This window comes from Bicyclus anynana, chromosome 9, assembly GCF_947172395.1.
Source record: "Bicyclus anynana chromosome 9, ilBicAnyn1.1, whole genome shotgun sequence".
NCBI lineage: Eukaryota > Metazoa > Arthropoda > Insecta > Lepidoptera > Nymphalidae > Bicyclus > Bicyclus anynana.
This window is the reverse complement of record NC_069091.1, coordinates 11667461-11694110: the sequence shown is the minus strand read 5'-3', so window position 1 is coordinate 11694110 and position 26650 is coordinate 11667461. Positions and strand designations below refer to the sequence as shown.

The 26650-nt window shown below is 35.9% G+C and overlaps 1 protein-coding gene across 2 annotated transcripts; it reads right to left on the bottom strand.

Moving 5' to 3' along the window:
* Window positions 1-3481: 3481 nt before the first annotated feature.
* Window positions 3482-20092, bottom strand: LOC112043937 (polyphosphoinositide phosphatase). Of its 2 annotated transcripts, XM_052883378.1 has the most exons (14): window positions 19862-20092; window positions 19079-19289; window positions 18091-18508; window positions 17274-17477; window positions 16626-16742; window positions 15443-15787; window positions 14668-14726; window positions 14156-14295; window positions 12995-13128; window positions 10848-11075; window positions 8695-8884; window positions 7382-7533; window positions 6267-6461; window positions 3482-5083 (listed from the first exon to the last, which is right to left on the bottom strand). In XM_052883378.1, the coding sequence occupies exons 1-14, from the start codon at window positions 19934-19936 to the stop codon at window positions 4843-4845; spliced, it is 2709 nt and encodes a 902-aa protein (XP_052739338.1). In that variant the 5' UTR covers window positions 19937-20092; the 3' UTR covers window positions 3482-4842. The 2 variants fall into 2 exon arrangements, with proteins under 2 accessions (XP_052739338.1, XP_023935391.2); XM_024079623.2 differs by lacking the exon at window positions 14668-14726 and having other exon boundaries at window positions 14156-14354.
* Between the last annotated feature and the right edge of the window lie 6558 nt (window positions 20093-26650).

The following is a 26650-nucleotide window of genomic DNA, read 5'->3' as shown; positions in this document are numbered from 1 at the left end:
AGAATAATTAGAAATATCAAAAAATAAAACTTGGTAACCCCACAGACTTTTTAAAACTGATCAAATTAGTTTTAGATATAGGTTATTAGGTAATGGGAGTTGCTATACTCGTCCGAAATGAAATAAATTTTTACCTTTCTACAGTCAGCACCTATTTTAAACAGTTATTAGCCAACAACCCGCAGTTTTACCCGCTTAGTTGCCGTTCCCGTGAGAATACGGTATAAAACATAGCCTACGAACCTCACAAATAACGTAAAAGAATTTTCAAGATCGGTTTAGAAGATCCAGCGATTATCCCCTAGAACACCACAAACTTTAATTTTATTATTAACAGACTTTAAAAAAGAGGAGGCGGTTTCTTAATCCGTCCTTATATATTGTGCTACGCTTATTTTACCCAAAGGTAGTATGTAAACGAGTTATGTAAGTTTTTCCGGTAACACTCTTTTTTGGACCAAATGAATTAGTCCGGGATCCGTAGAACATTTTTTACAACTGATTACTTTCAAGTTAATTTTTCGTGAGTAGCTTCATCTCGATGAGACTCAACTTTTTATTTACGAAAATACTTATTTGCCTGAGTTACCAGGAAATGAAAATTTCTGAGCGTCGGAACGAGATAATGTACCATACAATTTGTAGGTAATTGTTGCTGTTAAGTTGTATAACTATTAATTAAGCAACAGTAAAAACAGCTGGTTAGTAACAACATTTAATAACCTCGTTATTGATACAAGTTGGGAGGAGGGGAGTTTATCAAAAGTAACCAGATGTTTTTTTTTACTGTTAATTAGTTAATAGTTATACAAACTTAACAGCCACAATTACCTACAAATTGTATGGTACATTATCTCGTTCCGACGCTCAGAAATTTTCATTTCCTGGTAACTCAGATAAATAAGTATTTTCGTAAATAAAAAAGTTGAGTTTCATCGAGATCTCTCTCGAGGTAACTCAGTTAGCTACCAGAATCAAGAATTTTTGCAAATAAAAAAGTTGATCGTCTCATCGAGATGAAGCTACTTATGAAAAATTAACTTCATAGTTGTACAAAATGTTTTTCGGATCTCTGACTATGGCCTATTAAACTACACATGTTTTAATATATTTATTTTTTTCATAAGCGCTTTGGTGCTGGATTCCTGAGAAAAAGATCTATTTTTTTTGTACAGTACCTTTTGACAGTAATTAGAAAGACACTTTTAATTATGTAATCAATATTATGTACTAAGTGATCTGGGCAATCACTAAGGTAATTAAAATGTATTGAGTCTTTTAAAAGTGTAGATAACTCAGTCATTATATTTTTTTTATGTGCATTTGTAATTAAATAATTGTTAATAAAGGTCGCACAATGTTCCACACATAGAACAAACCTTTTGCTCGCGTAATTTAATGACTCTTGGTAATCTTTATATTCTTTGAATTGTGTGAATATATGGATATTTGTTCTTTCTTCGGAAGTCAAAATAGATTTACATTTGTCACATTCGTTTTTATAATTTTTCAACAGGAATCCTCTAACATAAGCGCATGCTTGCAATTCAGCACTTTCTTCTGACACTTCAGCATAAATGTCTTTGAGTGACCACACTGAAGAAGATGCAAGAGCTTCTTCAGTGTGGAAACTTACATGCTGCTTGTTTTTTAATAATAATTTAAAATTATCTACAATTACATCGTTGTGATCTATTTCACAATTCTCCGTCCCTATGTGGGCCAAACTACTTAACATTGCCGTTTTAAGGCCGGCAACAAATCGGCCAGTCGTGGGGTTGCAGTTTGAGCCACAGTTTCCCCGAATGCACCCAAATAAATTTTCAATAGAGTCCTGCTGCAATCTCCGAGTTGCAAGACTTTTTATTGATCTGTGTTTTTGGCTCAAACTCGCCCATAATATCATTAGTCCATTTAATGTCTACTGCCATCCTATAAGAGAAGGTGGCGTGCTCTTAGCTCCTATAAATTTGAGTGACTGTAAGTATGATTTCATTTCAGTTATAAATTCAAAATGAGGCGAGGAAACTTTCAAGTTTGTAGAAAACGGCTTTCCTCTCCTCAGATTTACAGAGTCACTATTCAATGTGTCAAAAAGTATATCCATTCTTGATACAAGATCCGCTGTGTGTTCATTATGCAATTTATTCTGAAAGTCCACATTGGACCATGGTTTATCTGGACAACAATATTTTGCCCATATTTCACAACTGAAACAAATAGAATAAGTAGATTAAGTAAAATACCTCTATAATAAGCAAAATATTATAAAGACTTCAGACAAATAGAGAATTAAGAAAATTCTCAGGCATGCAGGTTTCCTCATGATGTTTTTCCTTCACTTTTTGAGACATGTGATATTTAATTTCTTAAAATGAAAATAACTGAAAAGTTGGAGGTGCATGCCCCGACTGGATTCGAACCTATGCCCTCTGGAATCTAAGGCAGAGGTCATATTAATTGGGCTATCACGGATCTTATATTTTTTTTATTATCAGACAACTTTTACCACAACTTTGTATGTGTGGAAGACTTAAAATGCTAAAGAACAGACTTAAATACATAGTTTGCCCATCCATTCCCCATTCTACCTCTCCATTTATACTACTCCACTAAGGCACTCCTCATTAGTCTGCTTAACCTATAAAAAAACAACAAGTTGATTAAATCCAAGAAAATTAAGATATTTCCACAAGCAATAACTAGCCGAGGCAAACAATTATTACTTGTGAAGCCATTTTGTATTTGTATTTTGTAAAGTGATTGGAGTTGTCACCTCACGTTCAAAAATTCTTACCCTTCTACATTACTAAATGAACATTCAATGAGGGTGTCTCTATCTTTTTCGACAATAATATTATTTATTCAAGTATTACAATCACATTTGATATTAAAAATGTAATAGATTTATCTTAATATTATGTAAGGCGTAAGCTATTAACGATAGTAATATTGCTACAACTACCAGACGGTAAAAGTGGTAGAACCGTATGGATGATGGCACCACAGGTCTAGCCCCCGTAGGTATAACCAAACGTTGTTCGAGAGTCGACCCGGCCTACCCCCGCATATCAAATAGATCAATTTTTTCTAAGAGGCCGTACAGACCTCTTAGAAAAAATTGGGCTTAGGGCGGTAAATCCGGTAAATCCAAAAATTGTTCGTACTCGACTAAAATACTAAAGTAGTCCGAACTAGGCTAAGCTGTTTAAAGGTCTAGTCGACGACGTTTATGGAGTCCCGCTATTCCTATATTACTAGCAGACAGATATTACAGAGCAGCAGTGTAGTCTGGATTCCCGTGGGATTACGGAGATAAAATATAGCCTTTGTGTATGTGTTTATGTATTGATAATGAAGTTTTCCATTGGTGAAAGAGTTTTCGGTCTAGTCGTTTCGAAGCTTAATCATCAAACAAACAGAAAAATTAATCTTATCTCTTTATAATATTTTAAATACATAATAGGGTAAGAAAAATAAATTAAAATGAATCTGCGATTTTATTGAACAACAATAAATTAAGAACAAATATACATTTAAAATATCAAGTAGCTAATACTAATATTTATATATATTTACACAATGTAATTCTTGAACTAGTTATGCTACAGTGGCAGACATGTTATTATCTATTCTCAACTACTACAAGTGGCACAATTGCCATTGAGTCAAAAATTAACTTTCTTAACTCTCCATTTTGTATTATTTACATCAAAGCTCAAATTGCTCCATAATCCATTTTACTTGATTTTATGATTGCAATGCTCGAAGCTAGTGGAACGGGAAAATCACGTAAACGTGATCGTTAGGATCGCCAAGTGGAACGTAGCCATAGTCGACCTGCCGCCATGTTTCGTCTATGTCCTCTACCCATTATAATTTTATCGTTCGCCCCTATTTAGAAAAAAATCAAAAGAGCGGCGGAGCGATTATGCTTCTTCAGCTTCCACACAAAAATGTTAGAACCTATGATGATTTTATACTTCGGTTACGTCCCTACAAAATCACTGCAAAAAGTGATCTGAATAATAGGCTACAGAACTAAGCGCACACAATCTTGTCTTTAATTCCATTATTTATTTATACAGTTATAGTTTTTACACTTCCTGAACACACAACTAGACATCGCAGACGATATTTAGGTATCATTTGTTCAAATAACATTCGTTGTTGACCACGACTAACACTGAGATGTGGAAATTTCCTCTTCTGAGCGCCTCTTTTTTCATGACCTAGTGACACATCTAATAGTATTTAACATCATTGCTTTTATAGTACGCCACGATTTAGGAAAAATCAAAATGGCGGTGGAACGATTATGCTTCTTCAGCTTCCACACAAAACAGTGTTACCAACTCTCCAAAATATTTATCCCTAAAGTTTGTGTCAAAAACCTCTAAAATCGCCTTAATTATTGAGTTGTCCCCCTAAAAATATAAATTCATAATGATTTAGAAATAATATGCTGTGATATGTCTCAAAAGTCTATATTTAATACAGACAAAATATTACGTCTTTATCTGAAGATTCAGATTTTTTGAAATCATACATGTTGACAGTGAATAAATTTAACAATTTTTTATATTTGATGAAAATTGCCGCCAGTTGCCTCAGAGTGGTTGTAGAATAACGTATTATATATCGTTATAAGTCGCTAGGTCAAGAAAGAAATATTAAAATTATCATGAATTGAAAAATATTAAAGAGTCAAAAAATCCCTGAAAATTCTTCTAAAAATTTCAGACCCCTTAAAAAAACCCATTTTACTTATTTGCCCCCTAAATCTGGGGGGGAAACCCCTAAGTTGGGAACCCTGACACAAAAATGTTAGTTACAGCCTTGTTACAGACTAAAATTAACATATGCATTGTAAAGAGCAACTGATTCTGGCGGCACGGTAACATTTCCGGTTTTGCGTTGCACATACTCGTGGTATATCTCTTTGGAAGCCTTGCTGACGGTCGGTGGGATGACATCCACAGAGCTGTCGATGGTGAAGGCGCTGCTCACGGTCATCACTATGTGTATGTCGGGCTTGTATGCTGGGTTGGAGCGACGTTCAAAGTTGACGTAACGCCTGTACCTAGAATATTAAAAAACCTGAGTTATTATAAAAAAAATATGTGCATCCAAATTAGGTTTACGCTTAAGATGTTTATAAAAAAATATATTACATATTTGTTTAATACTAGAGGATGCCCGCGGGGAAGTCAGTTTCTCACAAATCCCACGGGAACCGTGGATTTTTCCGGGATGAAAAGTATCTATGTGTAAATCCAGAGTAAAATCTATTTCCATTCCATTGTAAATCCAGAGTAAAATCTATTTTAATCCAAATTCACTCAGTTGGTTGGTTTGGTCGGTCGGGTTGGAATTGATTCAGTAGCCGCAGCGCAAAGGAGGAACAAACATACTTACACACACACGCACACACACATACATACAAAATTTCGCTATCATAATATTAGTGTGACAGTGTAATATTTTTATTTCTATAAAAATATTTATAAATATAAATTAAAAATAAATGTAATATTATCTTAATTTTAAGTAATATTATATACAAAATATCAAATTCGATAGAAATTACTGAGGGAAAAAATATTAGGAACTGGGCAAACGTGTGAAGATAGCAGACATCAACGACCATTTTTAATAAAAAACGAAGTAAATATAAATAATAAATATAAATGAAACTCCGACCGGCGCGGGTCACCCGTTTGAATTAGCCGCTCTACACTGGTTTTAGCTTCACGCTGACAAGACGCTTTCAGACGAAATGTATGAACTCATAGGGAGCGTTTCAGAATAACGCGTAGCTATCAGCGCGTGGTGGTCGGCGCGCTACGCGCTGAGCGGTCAGCGCCGACGGTCAGCGTCCGGTCAACGTGACTCTAAAACCAGCCGTAGAGTGGTCCGACCATGTACTTGCACGTTTTTGCTAAAACCAATGATAATTTTATACTATAGATAGGATACGTGCCTGTAAAATCACCGTAAAAATTGATCCGTATTTAGCTACACCCCTGAGCGCATATCACAGTTTTGTCTTTAATTCCATTATATATTTATGTATAAATGGTTTTTACGCACAAATCGACATTGTAGACGATATTTAGGTATTATTTGTTTAAATAACGTTCGATGTCTATTAAGCGACTGAATGAAATTAAGAATTAATTAATTAATTCCGCCTCAGATTTTATGCGCTAGTTCCCTGTCTCTAGTATGGCTAAAACACTGAGCCTGCTTGTAAAAATACTCACAACAACATATCCCGTTTAGACGGCTCGTCCACTTTGATGCTGTTGTACCGCTTGATGGCCGGGAACGAGGGCGCCTCGTCCAACTCCTCGGCCTCCAGCAGCCGGGCCACCAGCGTGAGAGGCGACACCGCCGGCTGCCGCGAGCTGGCCGTCCAACTCGTCAGATCGTCATCCGAAGTCGAGTCGCTGTTCGAACTGAAATAATACTTGTTTGTTTGTAACTGTTTTTTTAGTAATTATATAAAATTATAATGTATATTTATAGCCCGGGAAGACGAATTGGGCAACTGTAATGTCTTCCCGGGTACTGTTTAAGTAAATAAATCTAATATATAAAATTCTCGTGTCACAGTTTTCGTTGCCATACTCCTCCGAAACGGCTTGACCGATTTTGATGAAATGATTTTTGTGCTTATCCGGTATCTATGAGAATAGGCCAACATCTATTTTTCAAACCACTAAATCCTAGGGGTAGGGTAAAAGTAGGGTATGACTAGGGTAGGGGTAGGGTTGAGGTACGGTAGATGTAATGTAGGGGTAGGGTAGGAGTAGGGTAGAAGCAGGGTAGTGTAGGGATAGGGAAGAAGTGCATCATAAGTCAAAGCGAAGCTAGAGCGGGTTCGCTAGTAAATAATATAAAATTGAAAATTTTGAAAAACACCTGAATGTCATGAAATTAATAATTACACTCTCGATCAAGTTATCAATATTCTCTTGCAGTGCGCTTTCATTTGAGACCCCACTCGAGTAAATTTGCAGACATTTGGTTGTTCTTCCCCACTTTTAAACGGCTCAACCGATTTTCATCAAACATGTCAAAGAACACTCGCCCGTAAAGTCACCTTTAATACAAAAAGTACGAAATTGAAATCGCTTCATCCGTTCGGGAGCTACAGACAGACAGACATATAGACACGTTTTCGACCTTGGCTATTTACCACCCTACCGGCAAAGACGTCGCGATTTAGCGTCCCGGTACGATGTCGTGTAGAAATCGTCATCCTCCTCTTAACAAGTTACCCCGCTTCCATCTTAGATTGCATCATCACTTACCATCAGGTGAGATTGTAGTCACGGACTAACTTGTAAAGAATAATAAAAACAAGCAAACTCACTCGCTGGAGTTATTGGACGTAGTGCTGCATCTGCCACTTATGACCGGGTTTTTGGAGTTGGGGCCTTTCGCGACCCCTGGCCGCCCGCGCACCACGAACGGACTCAAGCTGTCCGGGAAGCTGGGCGCCAGGTCTCGTAGTGTGTGGAACATCTGAGAATAGGGATAACGATATTTTTAAAAAGCCTACTAATATTATAAACGCGAAAGTTTGTATGGATGTTTGGAAGTTTGTTACTCTATAACGCCGCTACTGAAGCGATTTGGCTGAAATTTGGAATGGAAATAGATTTTACTCTGGATTAACACAAAAGCTACTTTTTATTCCGAAAAAATCCATGGTTTCCCGAGATTTGCGAAAACTGATAATTTCGATGATATGAATGTTTGTTACTCTTTCACGCCTCAACTACTGAACCGAATTAGCTGGAATTTGGTATTAAGATATATTATAGCCTGGATTAACACATAGACTACTTTTCTATATAGACTATTTATCCCGGAAATATCCATGGTTACCGAGGGATTTGTGAAAACTAAATTCGGCGTCCGCTAGTAATATTATAAATGTAAAAGAGTGTGTGTCTGTCTGTTTGTTTGTACGTCTTTGACGACAAAACGGACGAATTGACGTGATTTTTTAAGTGGAGATAGTTGAAAAGATGGAGAGGGACATAGGCTACTTTTTTTCTTTCTCACCCCCCATTTCCCTAAAATGGTGGGTGGAAGTTTGTATGGAGCATTACGCAATTTTCAAGGTAGAAAGCTAAAAATTGGTATGCAGACTATGTGTGACTATTTTAGGATAGGGGTAAGGTATGGGTAGTGCAGGGGTAGGGTAGGGGTAGGGTTCGGTTAGGGTAGGATAGGGTACGGGTAGTGTAGGGGTAGAGTAGGAGTAGAGTAGAAGTCAGCAATGTGGAATGTCCCATTCGATCTTGAATCCCACATACCCTTCCGAGGGTACCGCGGAGTCTCTTCCGCGACACCTTCGGGAGGGTTGTATATAAATTATAAAGAGTATGCTAGTAGAAAAGAAATCTTGTAGAAGGAACAGGTTATCTGCGATCATACACATTAGGGTGTTCAAACAAATATCTTTAAATTAATTAATTTCAGCCAAATCGCTTTTGTAGCCGCCACTCAATGAGTGCCAAACAGAAGTTCTTGGCACTCAATTCAAGTAAAGTAGTCGCATTTACAAATTCAACCTTAAACTCAATCCTTAAGGTTGATATGCTCAGAATTTGCGATTTTGTTGAACAATGGACTATGATTGTGCGTGCTTGCATTGTAAGAGGTCGATGCTTATACCTTAAATTCGAAGCACTCCATGAAGACGGTGTACTCAAAGGGGCGGTTGTACTCGTGGTAAGGGTCGATCATCTCCAGCGCGCTGCTGTCTCCCTGCATGCCAATTATTTCGCAGCACAGCTTCTTCATCTCGTTGGTTGGCCGCGGGAGGAACTTTAACACTTCGTCGTCCCACCATTTTGTGAGAGATCTACAAAATATTGCAAAGCAATTAAAGATGCTAGTCGCAGGGATTCGCTAGATGCAGGTGGCTCAGTATCGTGATGTTTGGAAGTCTCTACAAAAGGCCTATGTCCTGTACGTCCATCGGCTGATATGATGATGATGCTGAAGAATTAAAGATGCGTCCCCCTTTAAGTCGGAGCAGGCCTAGCATGCGACCAACACCCATATTTCGTGAAGACAAATAGACAAATGTTGTCCAATGGCGGCGAATTTGTCCAAATTTCGTAGCGTGCAACAAAATGAAAGATATATTTTCGGTTACGTCGCTCTTGGTTGATATTTGTCTATTTCCCTTCAAGAGATATGTTGTTGGTAGTGGCGTGCATGAAGTATTAGATCAGGGTATGCACAAGTAAGATAATTTAATCAAACAGGGAAAATGTTCATTGGATAAGCATTAACAAAACATTTGTTAGGGTATGTTGTGCTTTAAAGCATGTATGAAGTGCACGTCACTGGTTATTGGTCGCATGTTAGGCCTACTGGTGTAAATTCACATTTCGTCAATATTAGTTTCGAGTATTACATGGAATGAGGATCCGATATAAATCGATATCAATTAATAAAGTTAAGGATTTGTTATAAAACTTAATTTAAATATCAAGTAGGCATATTTTCAAATTTTGCAAACGTCAAAAACACTGTCGTCCATTTTGCGACGTCACTAACACCCTTGATGTACTAAACATCGAACTAATTGTTAACTAATATTTTTGTCAAACGCTCCATTTGTATGGAATTTATTATAGTGACGTCAAGAAACAGTCGAAATATAGACTGTCACGGCCGACAGGCCAATTGACAATACGTCAAAAACATATTTAAAAACTACTTAGTTTGGTCCTACCTTGTTCTAAGACAAAGTTTTTTAGCAAGTCTTTTACTTCTGAGGCTGTCAAAATGTGGAATAAATTGCCGTCTTTTGTCCGTGCCAGTAATTCACTTGCCATTTTTAAGTTTCGTTTGAAACGACATTATTTGTCGTTGAATTAAAATTTCATTTTTCGAGGTATTTATTTTATTGTTATTTATTATTTATGTAGTATATATTTAATATTATATTAAATATATACTACATATACAATACAGCCTCAATAGCTCAACGGTAAGAGCGGTTGGACTCATCACCGAGGGGTGGTGGTTCGATCCCCGCCCCGTTGGTCTATTGTCGTACCTACTCCTAGCACAGTCTTTCCCGACTAGTTGGAGGGGAATGGGAATATTGGTCATATTAATACATATGGCAAATATTCTTTTAAAAAAAAAAAAAAAAATATATATATATATATATATATATATATTTGTATTAGTTGTAATATATTATGTAATACATATGTAAATTTTAATATTATATTTACGTATATATTATATTATATTTATATATATATATATTTTAATTATTTATATATATAATTACATATAATGTATTGCACCTTCCCGCTCTTTCTTCGCAAGTTCTCTCGTCAGGGGTGCCTGGTAGAGATTACTTATAGTAATAAGGCCGCCTTTGCATGCTAAGTTTAATTTATGTTTTTAATGTTTCAATTTATAATTGTATTTTTGTGTGCAATAAAGTATTTCTTCTTCTTCTTCTTCTTCTAAAATTTTCATGTAATCACGTCTCTTAAAATATAAAAATAAAAATTCTATCTGGTAGAACGATAATAAACAATTTAAGACCATTTAAAAAAAAGTGTCAACTAGCCTATTATCTATACTAATATTATAAAGCTGAAGAGTTTGTTTGTTTGTTTGATTGAACGCGCTAATCTCAGGAACTACGGGTCCAATTTGAAAAATTCTTTCAGTGTTAGATAGCCCATTTATCGTGGAAGGCTATAGGCTATAAATTATCCCCATATTCCTACGGGAACGGGAACCACGCGGGTGAAACCGCGCGGCGTCAGCTAGTTTCTAATAAAACTTACCTAGTGTTGGGTATATAAACCATAGTCTCCGGATGGTGCAGGTAGTAATCCGTGGGGTACTCCCAAATGGCGGGCCTCCCGGGGTCCGGGACGAAGAGGCCGAGGAAGAGGTTCATGGTGTTCTGTTTCTCAGCGTCGGAGAACGTATTGGAGTAGTAACGACTCAACGTTTGCATGATGTCGTTACCGTGGGAGGACCATGGCGCAGTTTTACGGTATGTCTTGATTCTGTGAACCAATGATTTTTTTTAATTTGATTTCTAGCGCAATCAGCTTTAAGCAAATAAGCAAATAGAGATGATGGCAGTTTTTTAAATTGTTTATAAATTAGGAATATGCTAATAGTAAAGCAATTTTGTAAAAGTAACAGGGTATCTGCAATCATTGCTTTCGAAGCTACAGGGATTTAAAGGGTCAGATTTGCGGCGCTGCCGCGGATCCCTGAACAACGCCCCATACAAAATGGTACGATTTATTTGTGCGTTTATGTTAATAGTCAATTTATTAAAAAATGTCACATTTAATAAAAGGAAGCTAAAACTGTATGATATTTCATCTAATTATTTTGAAATTTAGATTTTGAAATTTTATAATCTTATTTATTTTGCAAATATTCAGTCAATTTTTGTTTTTTTATATAAATTAGTTAACATTGACCTTATTTACCCTATAAACCTTATTATTGAGCTATGGCTCAATGCCATAGGTCCAATGAATAAGGAATATTATTGTTTGAAGCCCCAATAGCATAGTAGGGGTAAGACTCATCTGAGGGGTTGTGGTTCAATCCTCACCCACTGAACCAATATCGTGCTCACACATAACACAGTATTTTCCGACAAGTTGGAGGGGAATGGGAATATTGGTCATATTCAAATATTCTTTTAAAAACGATATGCATGTATTTTTGTACATATCAAGACTACGATAAAAGTATAAACTTTTATATTTCATGCAAAATAAAATCTTAAAAAGCTGACATACTTTATTTTTGTGCTATAAACGAAGGTTTACTACAACTTTCGACGATGTCCGTTGTGCAGTAGTTTTACAAGACGGAGGTCCTGGGTTCGATCTCTCCGGCTGGGCCGATTGAGGTTTTCCTAATTAGTCCAGGTCTGGCTGATGGGAGGCTTCGGCCAGAGCTAGTTACTCTTGCACCCTACCGGCAAAGACGTACCGCCAAGCGGTTTAGGGTTCCGGTACGATGTCGTGTAGAAAACGAAAGAGGTGTGGATTTTCACATTACTTCTAACAAGTTAGCTCGCTTCCATCTTAGATTGTCTTTTATCTTATATAGAATACTAGCGGATGCCCGCGACTTCGTCCGCGTGAAACTCGATGTAAACTTTCAACTACCGCTACCCTACCCCTACCCTACCTCTACCCTACTCCTACCCTACCCTACCCCAACCCTACCCCTACCCTACCCCTACCCTACCCCTACCCTACCCTACCCTACCCCTACCCTACCACTACCCAACCCCTACCCCGTTTTCTAATTATTATTAATATGAACTTTATACAATAACAATAAAGCTCAAATTGACTACGTTTTAGTTACAAATCATTTGTATGGGAAAAAGAAAAGGGCTATTTTAGGGTTTTTGCCAAAAAATTAAAGTTTATAATTAACAAATAAAAAATAGGGGTTGATCGTAGAGGGGTGAAAAATTGAAAGTATTATGAGATTTTTTATTGTAAGTCATCAAAAAATAAAAAAAATTTTACCAAAAAAATTATAGTTTTTAATTAACAAATAAAATATAAGGGTTGATCGTAGAGGGGTGAAAATTTAGGGTTGTATGTATTTTTGTATGCTGTGTCATAAAAAAATAAAAACAAAAAATTTTGCCTAAAAAATAAAAAAAAAAATTTAGGGGTGGACTACCCTTATCATTTAGGGGGATGAAAAATAGATGTTGGCCGATTCTCCACCCTGGCCGACAATCACGCTAAGGATCACAAAAATCGGTCGAGCCGTTTCGGAGGAGTTCAAGTTCGAACACCGCGACACGAGAATTTTATATATTAGATAAAAAAAAAACTATGACGTCTCAAATGTCAAAAGATAGATACTTCAAAAGAAGATTAATTTTAAGCTCTTGGTGAATAACGCAATTCCTAAATATAGAATGTGTATATACCTATGAACAAGTTGAGATCCACCGTACTGCAACGCGAGGGTATCTCCGTGATCTTCGTACAAACCCTCCAAGAGTCGAACGCAAACTGAATCAAACTCGATCACTGGCTGTTCGATTAGACCTAACGCGTACAGCTGAAAATATAAAACATACCCTCACTTTTGCCATTTCATACTAATAGCCGAGTCAATTTAACTATTATAAATGATGAAATGCAGTAGCGGATTTGCCAGTAGACTAAGTAGACACCACGCTGGCCCAATGCGGATTGGCAGACTTCACACACACAGAGAATTAAGATAATTCTCTGGTATGCAGGTTTCCTCACGATATTTTCCTTCGCCGATTGAGACACGTGCTATTTAATTTCTTAAAATGCACACAACTGTAAAGTTGGAGGTGCATGCCCCGGACCGGATTCGAACCCACGCCCGCCGGAATCAGAGGCAGAGGTCATATCCACTGGGCTATCACGGCTCTGGCGGTTCGCTACTGATGAAATGGATCTAAAATCCATTCACTATAACTGGTGTAGTGAATGGATTTTGATGATTATTATTTTATTTAACTCCTGCTGTATACTAAACGGTCAATCCATTTAAAATTATCGCTAATAATTTTTAGCTTCCTGCAGCTGGTTTCTTATTGATATTGATATACCCTGTATTTGAAAAGCAAGTTTTCATTTTATTTTATTTTTATTTATTTATTTTATTGTACAAAATACAAAAAGTGTTACATAATTAGGTACATAAATAGCCATCTTTGAAAACTTGACGTTTTTGTGAGGACGGCGAATATCATAGAATCTTGAGGTCCTAGGAAGCTATCTTCATTAAGACTTTACGATGATATCTGTCTGTTTGATTGAGGCTATGTGTGTACTGTGTACGTATAACTTTTGAACAGCTCAATCGATTTGTTCAAGCCGTTCAAAACTTTTTTCAATTTCCCATCTTGACCCATAAGTGAACCCCATTCAGATGTTTCATCACCACACGTCACGCGTTTGGACCACAATAATTGCTATATATGCGAAATTTTACTATGCCAATAACTGATGGACTGACATTAGTGATCATATAAGGGTTACAATTTTTAATCGGAAGTATGGAACCCTAAAAAAACAAAGCCAGCTCGCTCGTCCAGATGTTCACAAACCTGATGCGCCAAAACGCACTTGCCGATAGCGAACTGCGCAGTATTGGTCCGGTCCAGACAGTCCACACAGTTGACTCGAGCTAGTCCCGTCTGCAGGCGCCCGCCCTGGTGTCCCGCCGCGCCCATCGCCTCTCCATAGCCTTTGTCGCTGAGGAATATGCCCGTGCGGCGAACCACGGTGCGGGCTATTGCGGATAATCTGGACAACAACAAGGACATCTAATAAATACTTGCATATACGCGATCTAGAAGTGACATCGGTGCACGATCTACAGACACGGGCACCCACCCTGATGCCCGTTTGAGAATATCGCCTCACCGTAGCCTTTTCCGCTGAGGAATATGCCCGTGCGGCGGACGACGGTGCGGGCTATTGCGGATAATCTGGGCAAGGGCATCTAATAAATACTTGCACAATTGCACATACGCGATCTAGAAATGACATCGGTGCACGATCTACAAATACAGGCTCCCACCCTGATGCTCGTTTAAGCCTATCGCCTTCCCGTAGCCCTTGCCGCTGAGGAATATGCCCGTGCGACGAACCACGGTGCGGGCTATTGCGGATAATCTGGGCAAGAACATCTAATAAATACTTGCACATACGCGATTTAGAAATGACATCGGTGCACGATCTACAAACCACGGTGCGGGCTATTGCGGATAATCAGGCCAAGACATCTAATAAATACTTGCACATATGCGATCTAGAAGTGACATCGGTGGACGATCTATAGTTCACAGGCACCCTGATACCCGTTTGAGCCTATCGCCTCACCGTAGCTTTTTTCGCTGAGGACTATACCCGTGCGGCGGACGACGGAGCGGGCTATTGCTGACAATCTGGGCAAGGATATTTTATAAATTATAAGATACTAGCGGACGCCCGCGACTTGGTCCGCGTGAAATTTAGTTCTTCACAAATTCCTCGGGAACCATGGATTTTTCCGGGATGTAATGTAGCCTATGTTGTCCGAAGTAAAATCTATTTTCATTCCAAATTTCAGCCAAATAGGTTCAGTAGTTGCGGCGTTTAGGAGTAACAAACATCCAAACAAACATCCATACAAAAATTCGCGTTTATAATATTAGTAGGACTAGCGGACCGTCACGACTATGTCTGCCGTTATCTTTAATCCGACCCTGTCGCAAAATCCGTTCTTAGCTGATGTCTATACTAACTTTGAACTATCTCCCTGGTAAATTTCAACATTGTACGTCAAGCGGTTTTCGATATTTCGTTATTTTAACCTCAACGGCGGTACCGGGGTTTTGGGATCAACTTACTTGTCGAGAACTTTAGCATCCGCGCCTTTGTTCATCCTCGCCATGTCCAAATGGAAGTACTGAATAGCGTTTTCAGGCGGCAGGAACTGATTGAGATACTTCACAGCATTGCTTATCACCTCAGTCAAAAGAGATTCGTGCTTCCTTTTCTCTCTCTTCTTCACTAAATTCAGTATCATTATTGGTGAGCCGTACCTCTTCATGAGGTTGTTGAAGTGTTTTGCTGGTATTTCAGCGAATGGATCACTCCGGTCTATCATAATCGCCGGTTTTGGGACCATTTTTGATATATCCTGAGACCAGAAGCTGGGTATTGACCCACGCATTTGAACAAATGCACTGAATCTGAAACATTAAATCATTTAATTTTAATTTTTCGTACTCTTACTTTTTAGTTATCTTAATTTAATTATTTATAATCTATTTTATTGTATCTAATAAATACATTTAGTTAGTTAGATAAGCTCTCAGCTGGAAACAGAATCCAGAACCTTTGTTTCAAACCACAGCATTGTCGGCAAATATTATAGAGGAAAAGGAATTAAACTCAATAATCAAAAGAAAATCTTTTTAGAATTAAATCGATTATTTGCCTGAGCAACAAGAGATTACTTAATAATAGATTACTTTTTATAAAATATTTTTTTCGTATCCGCATTTTTTACGTTTGCTTACCTAGGTAAAATATTACAAGATATAGTAATATAGTATGTAATCACCAGCTGTGCTGAAATTATACTGATTTAGTTGACAATGCAGTCAATTCCAAATCATAGAAGAAAACATAAATGTTATACACTAGCAGAAAATCGCAGTTTTACCCACGTAGTTACCATTCCCTTAGGAATGGGGTGATAAAATATAGCTTTTCTTACTGACTGATAATGTAGCTTTTTTTTTTACAAGTTAACCCTTGACTACAATCTCACCTGATAGTAAGTGATGATACAGTCTTAGATAAAAGCTGACATGTTAGGAGGAGGATACAAATCCACACCCCTTCGGTTTCTACACGACATCGTACCGGAACCCTAAATCACTTGGCGGTACGTCTTTGTCGGTAGGGTGGTAGGTAACTAACCATTGGCCAAAGAATTTTTCAAATCAGTCTAGTAATTTAAGTTTATTCATTTTACATACAAAAATACAAATCTTTCTCTTTATAATATTAGTGTAGATATACCTGCCAGCGGAAAATGAAGATATCATTGCGTCATGTACAATCTGTTCCGTTTCCACCTCATTGGCAACATCACCATGCATGTTGGCCCCTCTCTTCAGGAATCTGGTGCCCGCATACCTATAATAATATAATCTTTTTAACATAAAAATTTAACCGACTTCAAAGACGTATTTCAGTTATTTTGATTTTAACACAATATTACTTGTTAATCTGAAATACTCTTTTAAACAAAAAAAGAAGTTTTAAAATTGGTTAATAAAAAAACAATCCCTTCAAAGCAAACTTTAGTTAAAATAATTATAGTATTGTCACCCTGTTTATTTCTGTTGCCAAAAGACGGAGCCAAGGTGCCTACTCTGAAATTATTCATCAAATGCAAAATTTTTAAAGATTTCAACTTTTCATTTTTGCATTTTAAGAAATTAAATTACATGTGTCTCAAATGGTGAAGGAAAAACATCATGAGGAAACCTGCATACCTGAGAACTTTCTTAATTTAAAATTATCGCTAATAATATATGTGTGAAGTCTGCCAATTCGCATTTGGCCAGCGTGATGAACTAAGGCCTCATTCTGAGAGGAGACTTGTGCTCAACAGTGAGCCGAATATGGGTTGTTAATCATGATGATATTTAATTTTTTCCTTACCTGTTGCTTCTTCGTGCTATGAGGGTTAAATATATAGGCCGTCCAAAGATATTCAAGTTGCTCTGTTCTATGAATCCATGTATGATGTAAAGTATCCAGTCTGGATGTAACTGGGAATGCACCACAGACAGAAGGTGACTATTCCACACAAATCTCCACTCTGGCACACTCCGCACTCCAAATTCTAGTTTGGGACCTTGTTCGCTAAACAAAAAGTAACAAAAAAACATTAACACAACTATTGAACTAAGACTTTTGCTGTTACTTTGAATGTATTCATATAAAATTCCTCAGTGCCTTTTCATCTGAAATTCTGCACTGCCTGAAGATTAAAGTCTTCAACCAGTGCGTGTTGCCGGTGATGATCTATGGTTCTGAGACGTGGTTGCTAACTATTGGCCTCATAAGAAGGCTCAGAATCACACAGCATGTGATGGAACAAGCTATGCCAGGAGTATCTCTGCGTGATCAAATCAGAATTGAGGAGATCCGCAAAAGAAGCAAAGGCACCAACTTAGCTCAACGAGTCGCAAAGCTGAAGTGGCATCGGACGGGGCACATAATTCAAACAGACAATGGAATTTTTTAAAGTGGCACATAATATTTAACACATGTGCATAAGTACTTGATGGAGAAAGAATACAATAGGTAATTACATTATAATTTGAATGCATGAATATGTATATTAAAAATAGCATCTGGCCTTGATTTAATGATAAATTTTTAACTTATGATAAATAGATTAAACAAATGATGCATGCGGGTATCCGATGGTATAAGGCTTATTCTGTGTTATTAGTAAAAAAAATCTCTTTACCCAGTTTTATCATGCCTCTCTTGCAACTGTGTTTTCCAAGTTTCAAAAATATCCTCATCATCCTGTTTATTACAAATACAGTCTTCTTTATCTGAATTTAGATTTGAATGGTATACAGCTGCTGTCACTGGCTTTGGGAACAATGCTGGTGCCAGTTTCCTAGGCGGAGCCATGTTCATTTGTAGTGTATGTGTGACGTCATAGCTATAACTATAATAAAAGTTTGTCGATAGGTCAATGGCAAGGAACATTTTCACATATCTCTGCTCGTCTGGATGCAGAGGCTTACTAGTATCGTTTGGAATATAAATCATTGCTGTGTCTTCTATCTTGTAAATGGAATGTGAACCAATCACAGCTATCTTGCGCCTCTTTGTCACTAGTATTATGTAGTAGCCTTCTAAAAATCTTATAAATCCTGTTAAAAAAAGTTAATGCTTTTAATTTAAATAATGCCATTTATTTAATACAATAAACTAACAATAAATTAAAATTGCATTATTTAAAATATTCATTCCGATTTATTCTATTTTGGGTGTGGATGACTGTTCTGATAATCTTTATAATAACTTTGACCTATTTATTACCTAAACTATACACATAGTAGAAATAATAACAGCTTCTAGTAGTAAAAATCTTGTATTGTAATTAGAAGAAAATTCATACATTTTTAGCTTCCTTACATTAAACATGACATTTTTAAATAAATGAACTATAAACATAAACACACAAATAACAAAGATAAAATTTGTTTGAAAACCCATAGAAATCTAATGATCATCATGATCAACAACATCATTATTTTGTGCCATTTAGTATGGACAGTTTTTCAAGAATCTGTAGCAGTGCAGCTTAATCTGACCTTTTAAATCCCTGTAGCCCCAAATATAATGATCAGAGATATCCTGTTAATTCTACAAAATTTAAAAAACTGTCATCTATTATTTTAGTTCTACCCATCAGTAGACACTTTGTGTTTTCTACTTACCAACAATTCCAAATGCTGACACAAGTTTATTAAAACCTGGTGATCGGCCACTCCTGTTGCCAAATCCAATCATGTTCAACAGTTGATGAATTTCTTGTTTATTGTATTCTACTTTATCATCAACTAATATCAGTTCTTTGGAGTCTGTTCTATCTATTTTTAACACACGGAACCTAGTCTGTGTGTTGTTAGATCCTATTAGATAGAATCTCTGAAATAAATTAATAAACAGATAACAAATCAGTAAAAATAGTAGTGTAGGTCTAAACTACATTAATTATCCACGCTATATTATTCAACAGCCACACTGGCCCATATTTGGGTCACTGCTGAGCAAGAGTCTCCTCTCAGAATGAGAGGGGTTAGGCCAATAGTCTACCAGACTTCACACACATAGAGAATTAAGAAAAGATTATACAATCTATTACTATTTTTAATCTCTGAAATAAATACATATTTATTAAAACATACAACAAATCAGTGGTGTAGATCTATAGGTACTATAATAATAATAGACTAAACTGTCTGTACATTAAAAATAATTACCAAAAACCACTAAATAGATTTCTCATTTTAATCTATACAAATACATGTAAAGATGTAGAGTTAGTGAGCTTGGGATGGGAGGTTGTAGGGAGTAATCTCTGGATCTACTGCATCGATTTTTAAAATACTTTTACCCTTTTAAAGCTACACCTTTTATAACCGTATTCCCACGGGAACGGGAACTACATGGATTAAATCGCGGGGCGTCTGCTAGTGTATAATATACCTAACACTTACCGCTTTGGTTTCATATAAAGCAATTCGTTGTATTGAACTAATAATTGGGTGAAATAAGAGATTTTGTTTCGACATTTTAAACTGTATTTTAAAGTCAGATTTGATATTAGTAATAGTGTAATTTCGCCTTCGCTTGTTAATAAATTATTTATTTCTTAGTTATGTACTTGATTAAAGTATAAAATATAAATGGTATAATTGTTTTGTTCATTACAGGAAAGGAAAACAATAAACATTAAAAACTTAAAAAGATCTTTTGGTCAACTAAATGTCAAATGTCAAATCAACGTCACAGTAGATATCAACGTCAAAGTCAAATCATAACTTCAAAAATTCGATTACTGAACCGAACCGTGTTCTCGGAGGATTTTAATCATCCCTTTACGACTAAACCGAACCGTTGAAAATGTTTTCGGATGACTTTAATTCAACACGGTAGTTCAATTGCGAAATGCCGATTTCAATCTCATATTACATCCTGTCAACGTCAAAGTATGATTTTCGTTTCGCGAGTTTGTGTCGCAATCGCTATTAGAGCAATGCGGATAATGCCACTATCGATGAATTTAAAAGTATGAAAAATTGTTTTGCACAAGTTGTTTAGCCATATGAACCGTGATAAAATCAACATCCAACGGAGTTATATTGTTAAAACACAAAAGAGTTTTTTTAGTGGCATAAACTTGTAAATTACATCGTTTTACAACTGACAAGAATAAATTGTTAATCCAAATCCAAGCTTCTCATTGTTTAGAAATAAGACATACTTAATATTATATTGTTTTATAACTAATAAACTTAAAAATAAGACACTAAACCCTAGAAACTTCATTTTAATTACAATTTTCTTTATGGAATGGCTGTAAGGTGGAGTGCCTTTGCATTTTCCCTATGGAAAAGAAAAAAAAACTACCATCTAAAAGGATTGTCGTCATAACATTGATAACATCGGTTTCGCCACGGAATACAAGTTTCGTTCAGTATAGAGTTGACAACGGTAACGTAAAAAACGTAAACGTTTTTAGTTCGTTTATATCCTACACCTAATTCCAAAAATGGAAAATAAACTGTATTTAGAATAGTAGATAGTTTCACGAATAGTCAAAGTGAAATGCGAAATAATACGTTAAAGTTTGGCTTCCGACCAATTATTTAAAGACCTGCCTCGCTAGACTTTATACCTTTGTTGAATTAAATGCATTTTTAAAACTTATTGAAATCGTTTTCGTCATGTAAAGAGCTCTCTATTGCAGCGTTTCCCATCAGGTGGGTTGCGACCTGGCACCAGGTCGTCAAAAAAATAATAATATTCGAATAGCTCAGTTTGGTACGTAACTCTGCGAAGTACCGACTCATACAATGCCGCGCGACTCAGGCTTCCGCAAACGAAGTCGAGGGTGTCGGCTAGTTCGTTAATAAACTGAAACTAAAAATAACTTGCTTGCTTCTTGGCTTGCGCTTCACTCATGCTGGAAAGCAATCTCAGTTTTTTTTATTCTTTACAAGTTAGCCCTTGACTACAATCTCACCTATTATGTGGTAATGCAAGATGGAAGCCAGGCTAACTTGTTAGCAGGAGGATGAAATCCACCTCTTTCGGTTTCTACACGACATCGTACCGGAACGCTAAATCGCTTAACGGTACGTTTTTCTAGGTTTTTCTGGATCAAATATGAAATCCTCAATCGGCCCAGCCGGGGATCGAACCGAGGACCTAAGTCTCGTAAATTCACCGCGCATACCACTGCCCCACGGTGGCCGTTTGGCGCAGTTATTGCGTAATTATTCATTGTTTTTTGTTGATGTACGTAAGTGACGACCTTTCTGGCGAAATGAGTAGTGCGTTGGTTCTCAACAGAAGTCCTGGGTTCGATTCCCAGCTCATTCAGTTTAGGATTTTATATTTTTTAAATTGGCTTAGGTCTGATTTAGCGTTCCGGTACGAAAAATAAATCCATGTAGCAAGCAAAAGGCATATATAGAGTAAGCTTGTACTAAGTTAGCCCGCTTCCAACTTACAGTGCAATTCATAGTCGTGAAGTGAACAATCCCCCACAAACCAGCATTCAGCATTCAGCGAGGGTCTGGATGTTGAATCATCCTTCATTTTCCATCAAGGGCTGACTTGACTATTAAATATTAAGAGTTTTTTTAGTGTACCTGCATCAATTACTTATTTTATCTTGTAGAAGTGTTTCGTCAAGTATTACATCAGTACCGTCTTACGTATGCAAATGTTTAGGATCCAAATGCAAATGAGGCCTATCCGTTCTACTTGCTCTGTTATCGCATATGTCAAGGCCGTACGTCTACCTTCGATGCTTGATAAGCGTGTCTAATGACATTAGACCCAAAGAAAACAAGGCTGAACATCAAATACTACATACACCTACTGTACTTACTTATAAATAATAATACAATAAGCGTGCCTGCGAATTAACCTGTAAACTTAGATAATAAATAAATGCAAATAATAACGTAATATAGTAAAAAATAGATAATAGTAGAATAACTAATATAAATATACGTATTTTTGTAGAATTTTCCAGTACAATTTTTAAAATATAAATAAAATTTTACCTCTGTATTGTATACTAGCCGACACCGTGGATTCAACAGCGATATTGAGGGAATAAAATATAGCTTATGACACTCACAAATAACGTGGCTTTCTAGTGGCAAAAGAATTTACAAAGTCGGTTGATTAGATCCAGAGGATTACAATATCACAAACTTTACCTCGTTTTATTAAGTACAGATACAGATTTTAAACACATCACTAAAATTGGCAGGTAGGTTATATACCTACAGCTACTCATCTATGTTTATCTACATCATGTACATAAACAAAATACAAATAAACAAATTTTCGGTCCAGCCGTATCAGAGATCCAGGCCGGAACCGGATGGAATACGCATTAAGGAAAAAACTGCTTCGGCGTTAGCTTATAAATATCGATTTCTTATTTTTATTGTCGGTCTTTCTGTTTGTTCTGGCCTAGATCTCTGAAACGGCTGGACTCATTTTGACGGGATACTGGATACTTTCACTGACAGATTGACAGGTACCTAGCTGATGTTATAATCGATACCTACTGATAATAATTCTGTAGAGAGGTGGTAATAATTCTGTAGAGAGTTGCTATCAGGGGGTGATTAGTGATCGATAATGCCAAAAATGCAATCAGTAAATTTTTTGTCTGCGAAACTTACATTTATTCCTCCTCCTGGGCAGGTATACTTTTAATTTCATTTCAGCAGAGCTGTGAAGGGAAATGTTGGGATAACCGGAGAAGTTACCGCATTTTTACAGCATTATTACGGTAAGGGCTGGACTAAAGAGGTCTAAGGACGGAAGAAGTCGCGGGCGTCTGCTAGTAAATAATAAAGGCCTTTATTCGCTAATCTTTTTACATTTTGTCTAATTACTTGTAACTAATGTATTTTTTTCTTTTTTAACAATATTATATTAAGATTTTTTAAAGGAGTAACACAGACTATATTTCTGTTATCCTCGTATTCCACGGAGACGGGAACTATTCGGGTGAAACCGCCGGGCGTCCGCTAGTTGAAAATATGCAACGAACATTTTCCATACATACGTTGATTTACTCGTATAAGTATAACACAACATTTTAATGAGGTTTTGTCGTTTTGGCTCGCTCCGGAAATCGAAATACCTACCTGCCTTACCTACGTATCTGAAAAATATTTTTCAATCTCGAGTGTCAACGAAACTCGGTCGATCTGATAATGTCTGGTTGGCCAATTACACAGTGTCGTTCATTTATAGTTATACCTATTTAGTGAAGCTTATAAATATGTTTATTTTCGTGGATCAGCGTTTTTTTTTATTTGATTACTTTCTAATACCTAATGTGGTTTTTAACATAAGTAAAGGATATCCAGCGCGTGTCAGTGTATGATTGTAAATTTCTAAATAAGTCTATATTACCACATGAACTTATCGAATTAGGGCATACTTATTATTTTGTCTATATATAATATGCATTAGGCATTTGTCTTTATATGTAGGCATGTAGAAATAGAATAGGTCTCACGCTGCCATGCCGCCAGGTATTTTTAGCAGACTCAGAAGTTGATTACAAAAAAATGTGAAAATCAATGTCGAACAAAAGGTTGATTGTATGATTTACATTTGTCAGGGCAACTTAATTAACAAATCAAACTATAACCAAAACAAGACCCTAGAATGGCAGAGAAGGATCTTGAGTGGAGTCACGCACTTGTGAACGTTGAGTGTAAGATTAAGATTATTAATTATTTAGTAAAAAAATAATATCACATTCACAGCACTGAAAATTTTCAAGTTAAAATGAAACAGATAGAATATCTACTGAGCAGGCTTAACAAAATTTTTCGTTTTTATTTCAGAATATTAGATCTATTTCAACTATGTCTAAAAATATTTTCAATAAGAAAAATTCAAATATTTTAGGTAGCTTACATTTTTGCAAATGACAATTTGGGCTATTATGATTAGTTGTCACGCGTTGATGTCTTTTATGTGACGCAACTAGCAAACGCCTGCAACTTCGTACGCGTGAAATTCTGTTGTTGTCAAACACCGCGGGAAAACAAGTTATTTTCTGGTATACATAGTTGCCTATATTGTTCCTCCATAACCTTCTTTATCTTCTCATTAAAATCAAAAGATAAATAAAAAGACAGACAGATAGACTGCCTGAAATTTTAAAAAAGTTTGATTATGTTTTAGTATCGTGTATGCACTTGAAAAAACACAGTTTTTTGAAATCACAGACAGACAAATCTTCAATTGTACTTATTTGTATGTATTTTATTTATATGTATTTCATTTATACGTATGTATATGATTTTAATCGTTTTAACATAAATAGTAATTGTAGTACGCCTATTACGCAAGTGTATTATAAACAATAATTCATAGAATATTTTGATTTTAGGTTTTTCTTCGATATTCTTTATTTTCTTTTTATTCGACCATACCTAGTATTGTAACCTAGACTAAATCTCATCATTTTTTGCCATCAGTGCAGTGTATGTTTCTGTGATTAACTGGAAAACCTATTTGAGAACTGTGATTAACTAGAAATCAGAAATGCTATTGTCACGTCTTTATAAGGTTCATCGCATACCGTACGAGGCACGTGAGTCCTAAGAATTATAAAATACGAAATCTGGAAACTAACACAAAGTTATAAATCGAAATCCGATTTTAATTATATTATGTGTGATACAGCTAGCGTTGCCAGGCGTCTGCATAAAGCCGGACATAGTTAGACTTTTTGATTGCGTGTCCGGCCAAAACAAACGGAGTCCGGCTTTTGCTAGTCTTTTTACATTTCTAGAACTTAATGACTTTATTAACTAATGACTTTATTTGAATGATTAAATAATAAATTACTAAAACTGGTTCGATTTTATTTATATTTAATTAGAATTTAACAATATTTATAATAATAGCAAAAAAACTTATTTTACATACTTTTTTGTCGTATTACCTACAGAGACACAACATTCTCAACAATGTGTCCGTATGAGAGTGTCCGGCCTTTTCACCCTTATGTCCGACCAAACTGGCTAATCTGTCCAGCTATTGGGTTTGGCGACCTGGCAACCCTAGACACGGAACATGTCACCACAGTCCAAACTCACTAATTAGTCCAAACTCATTAATTCAATAATTAGGTAAGACGTAGGAGCTTATATAGGCCGACAAACTTTCAGACTTCATTAAAATATGAGGCACTCGCATCCCATGCTCACGGTGCATGAGTTTAGCTATTTTTCTATATCAATAATAAGTTAATAACAATATTTGTTATTGACTCACTTAAGTTATAAATAAATAACAAGACTGTTTTTAGGTTGCGTCTGTTATGTCAATCTGCAATTAGCTTTATTTGGACGTTTCGATCGACTGGCTTTTATCAGCATGTATTTGCATACATAAATTTAATATTACTTTTAATAGAATATATCATTAAATCGAATAAATGTTTATCAATGTAACTGTAAATTTTAGTTTTGGAATATATTAAAGGTTCGATCAACTGTGTAAATTATGTTTTTATTGTTGGAATTAAAAAAAAAACGCGCGTGGTCGGCTTTTAGGATCCCGTACTGATAATTAGAAAACCTTTTACTCGTAACTGATTCTGTGTATTCTGTGTATCCGTGTTGTGTGTATTAACCGTATCCCTCTACATACGTACATAATGATCAATACACAATGACACAAGACATACTTAATGATCTTAGAGTATTCCACCTCCATACTGATGAATTATAGAGGCATATCAAGAAAACAAAGCTTTAAAAATAATATCCAATCAATACTCTTTTACGAAGTCCTATGGTTCTAACTCCTAAGGTATGGCTTTAGTATAGTAACATGACCATGACATAACTATGCATATAAATTATGTCAGCATGGACCTACGGAATATAAAAATATTAAACACTCGCACTTAACCGTTATTATTTCTTATTCTAAAAAAAATAAAAAATATTTCTTTATTTATTATATTAATTATTAATTTTTTAATTATTTCTTTAATGTTGTAAATAAGTTCGTAATAATAAAATATCTACTTTGCTATTGTTTTTAACTATTAAAAAACATTCCGTATTATTTTAGTACGTATCATAGATTCTATATAAGATATAATTAATTAACTAATTAAATGTGAATTAGAATTTAGAATAAACCAGCTTAGTAGGAAAAAAAATTGTATTTTTAGCAAATAGGTATTTTTAGCTAACAAGTGATGTTATTTTGGATTA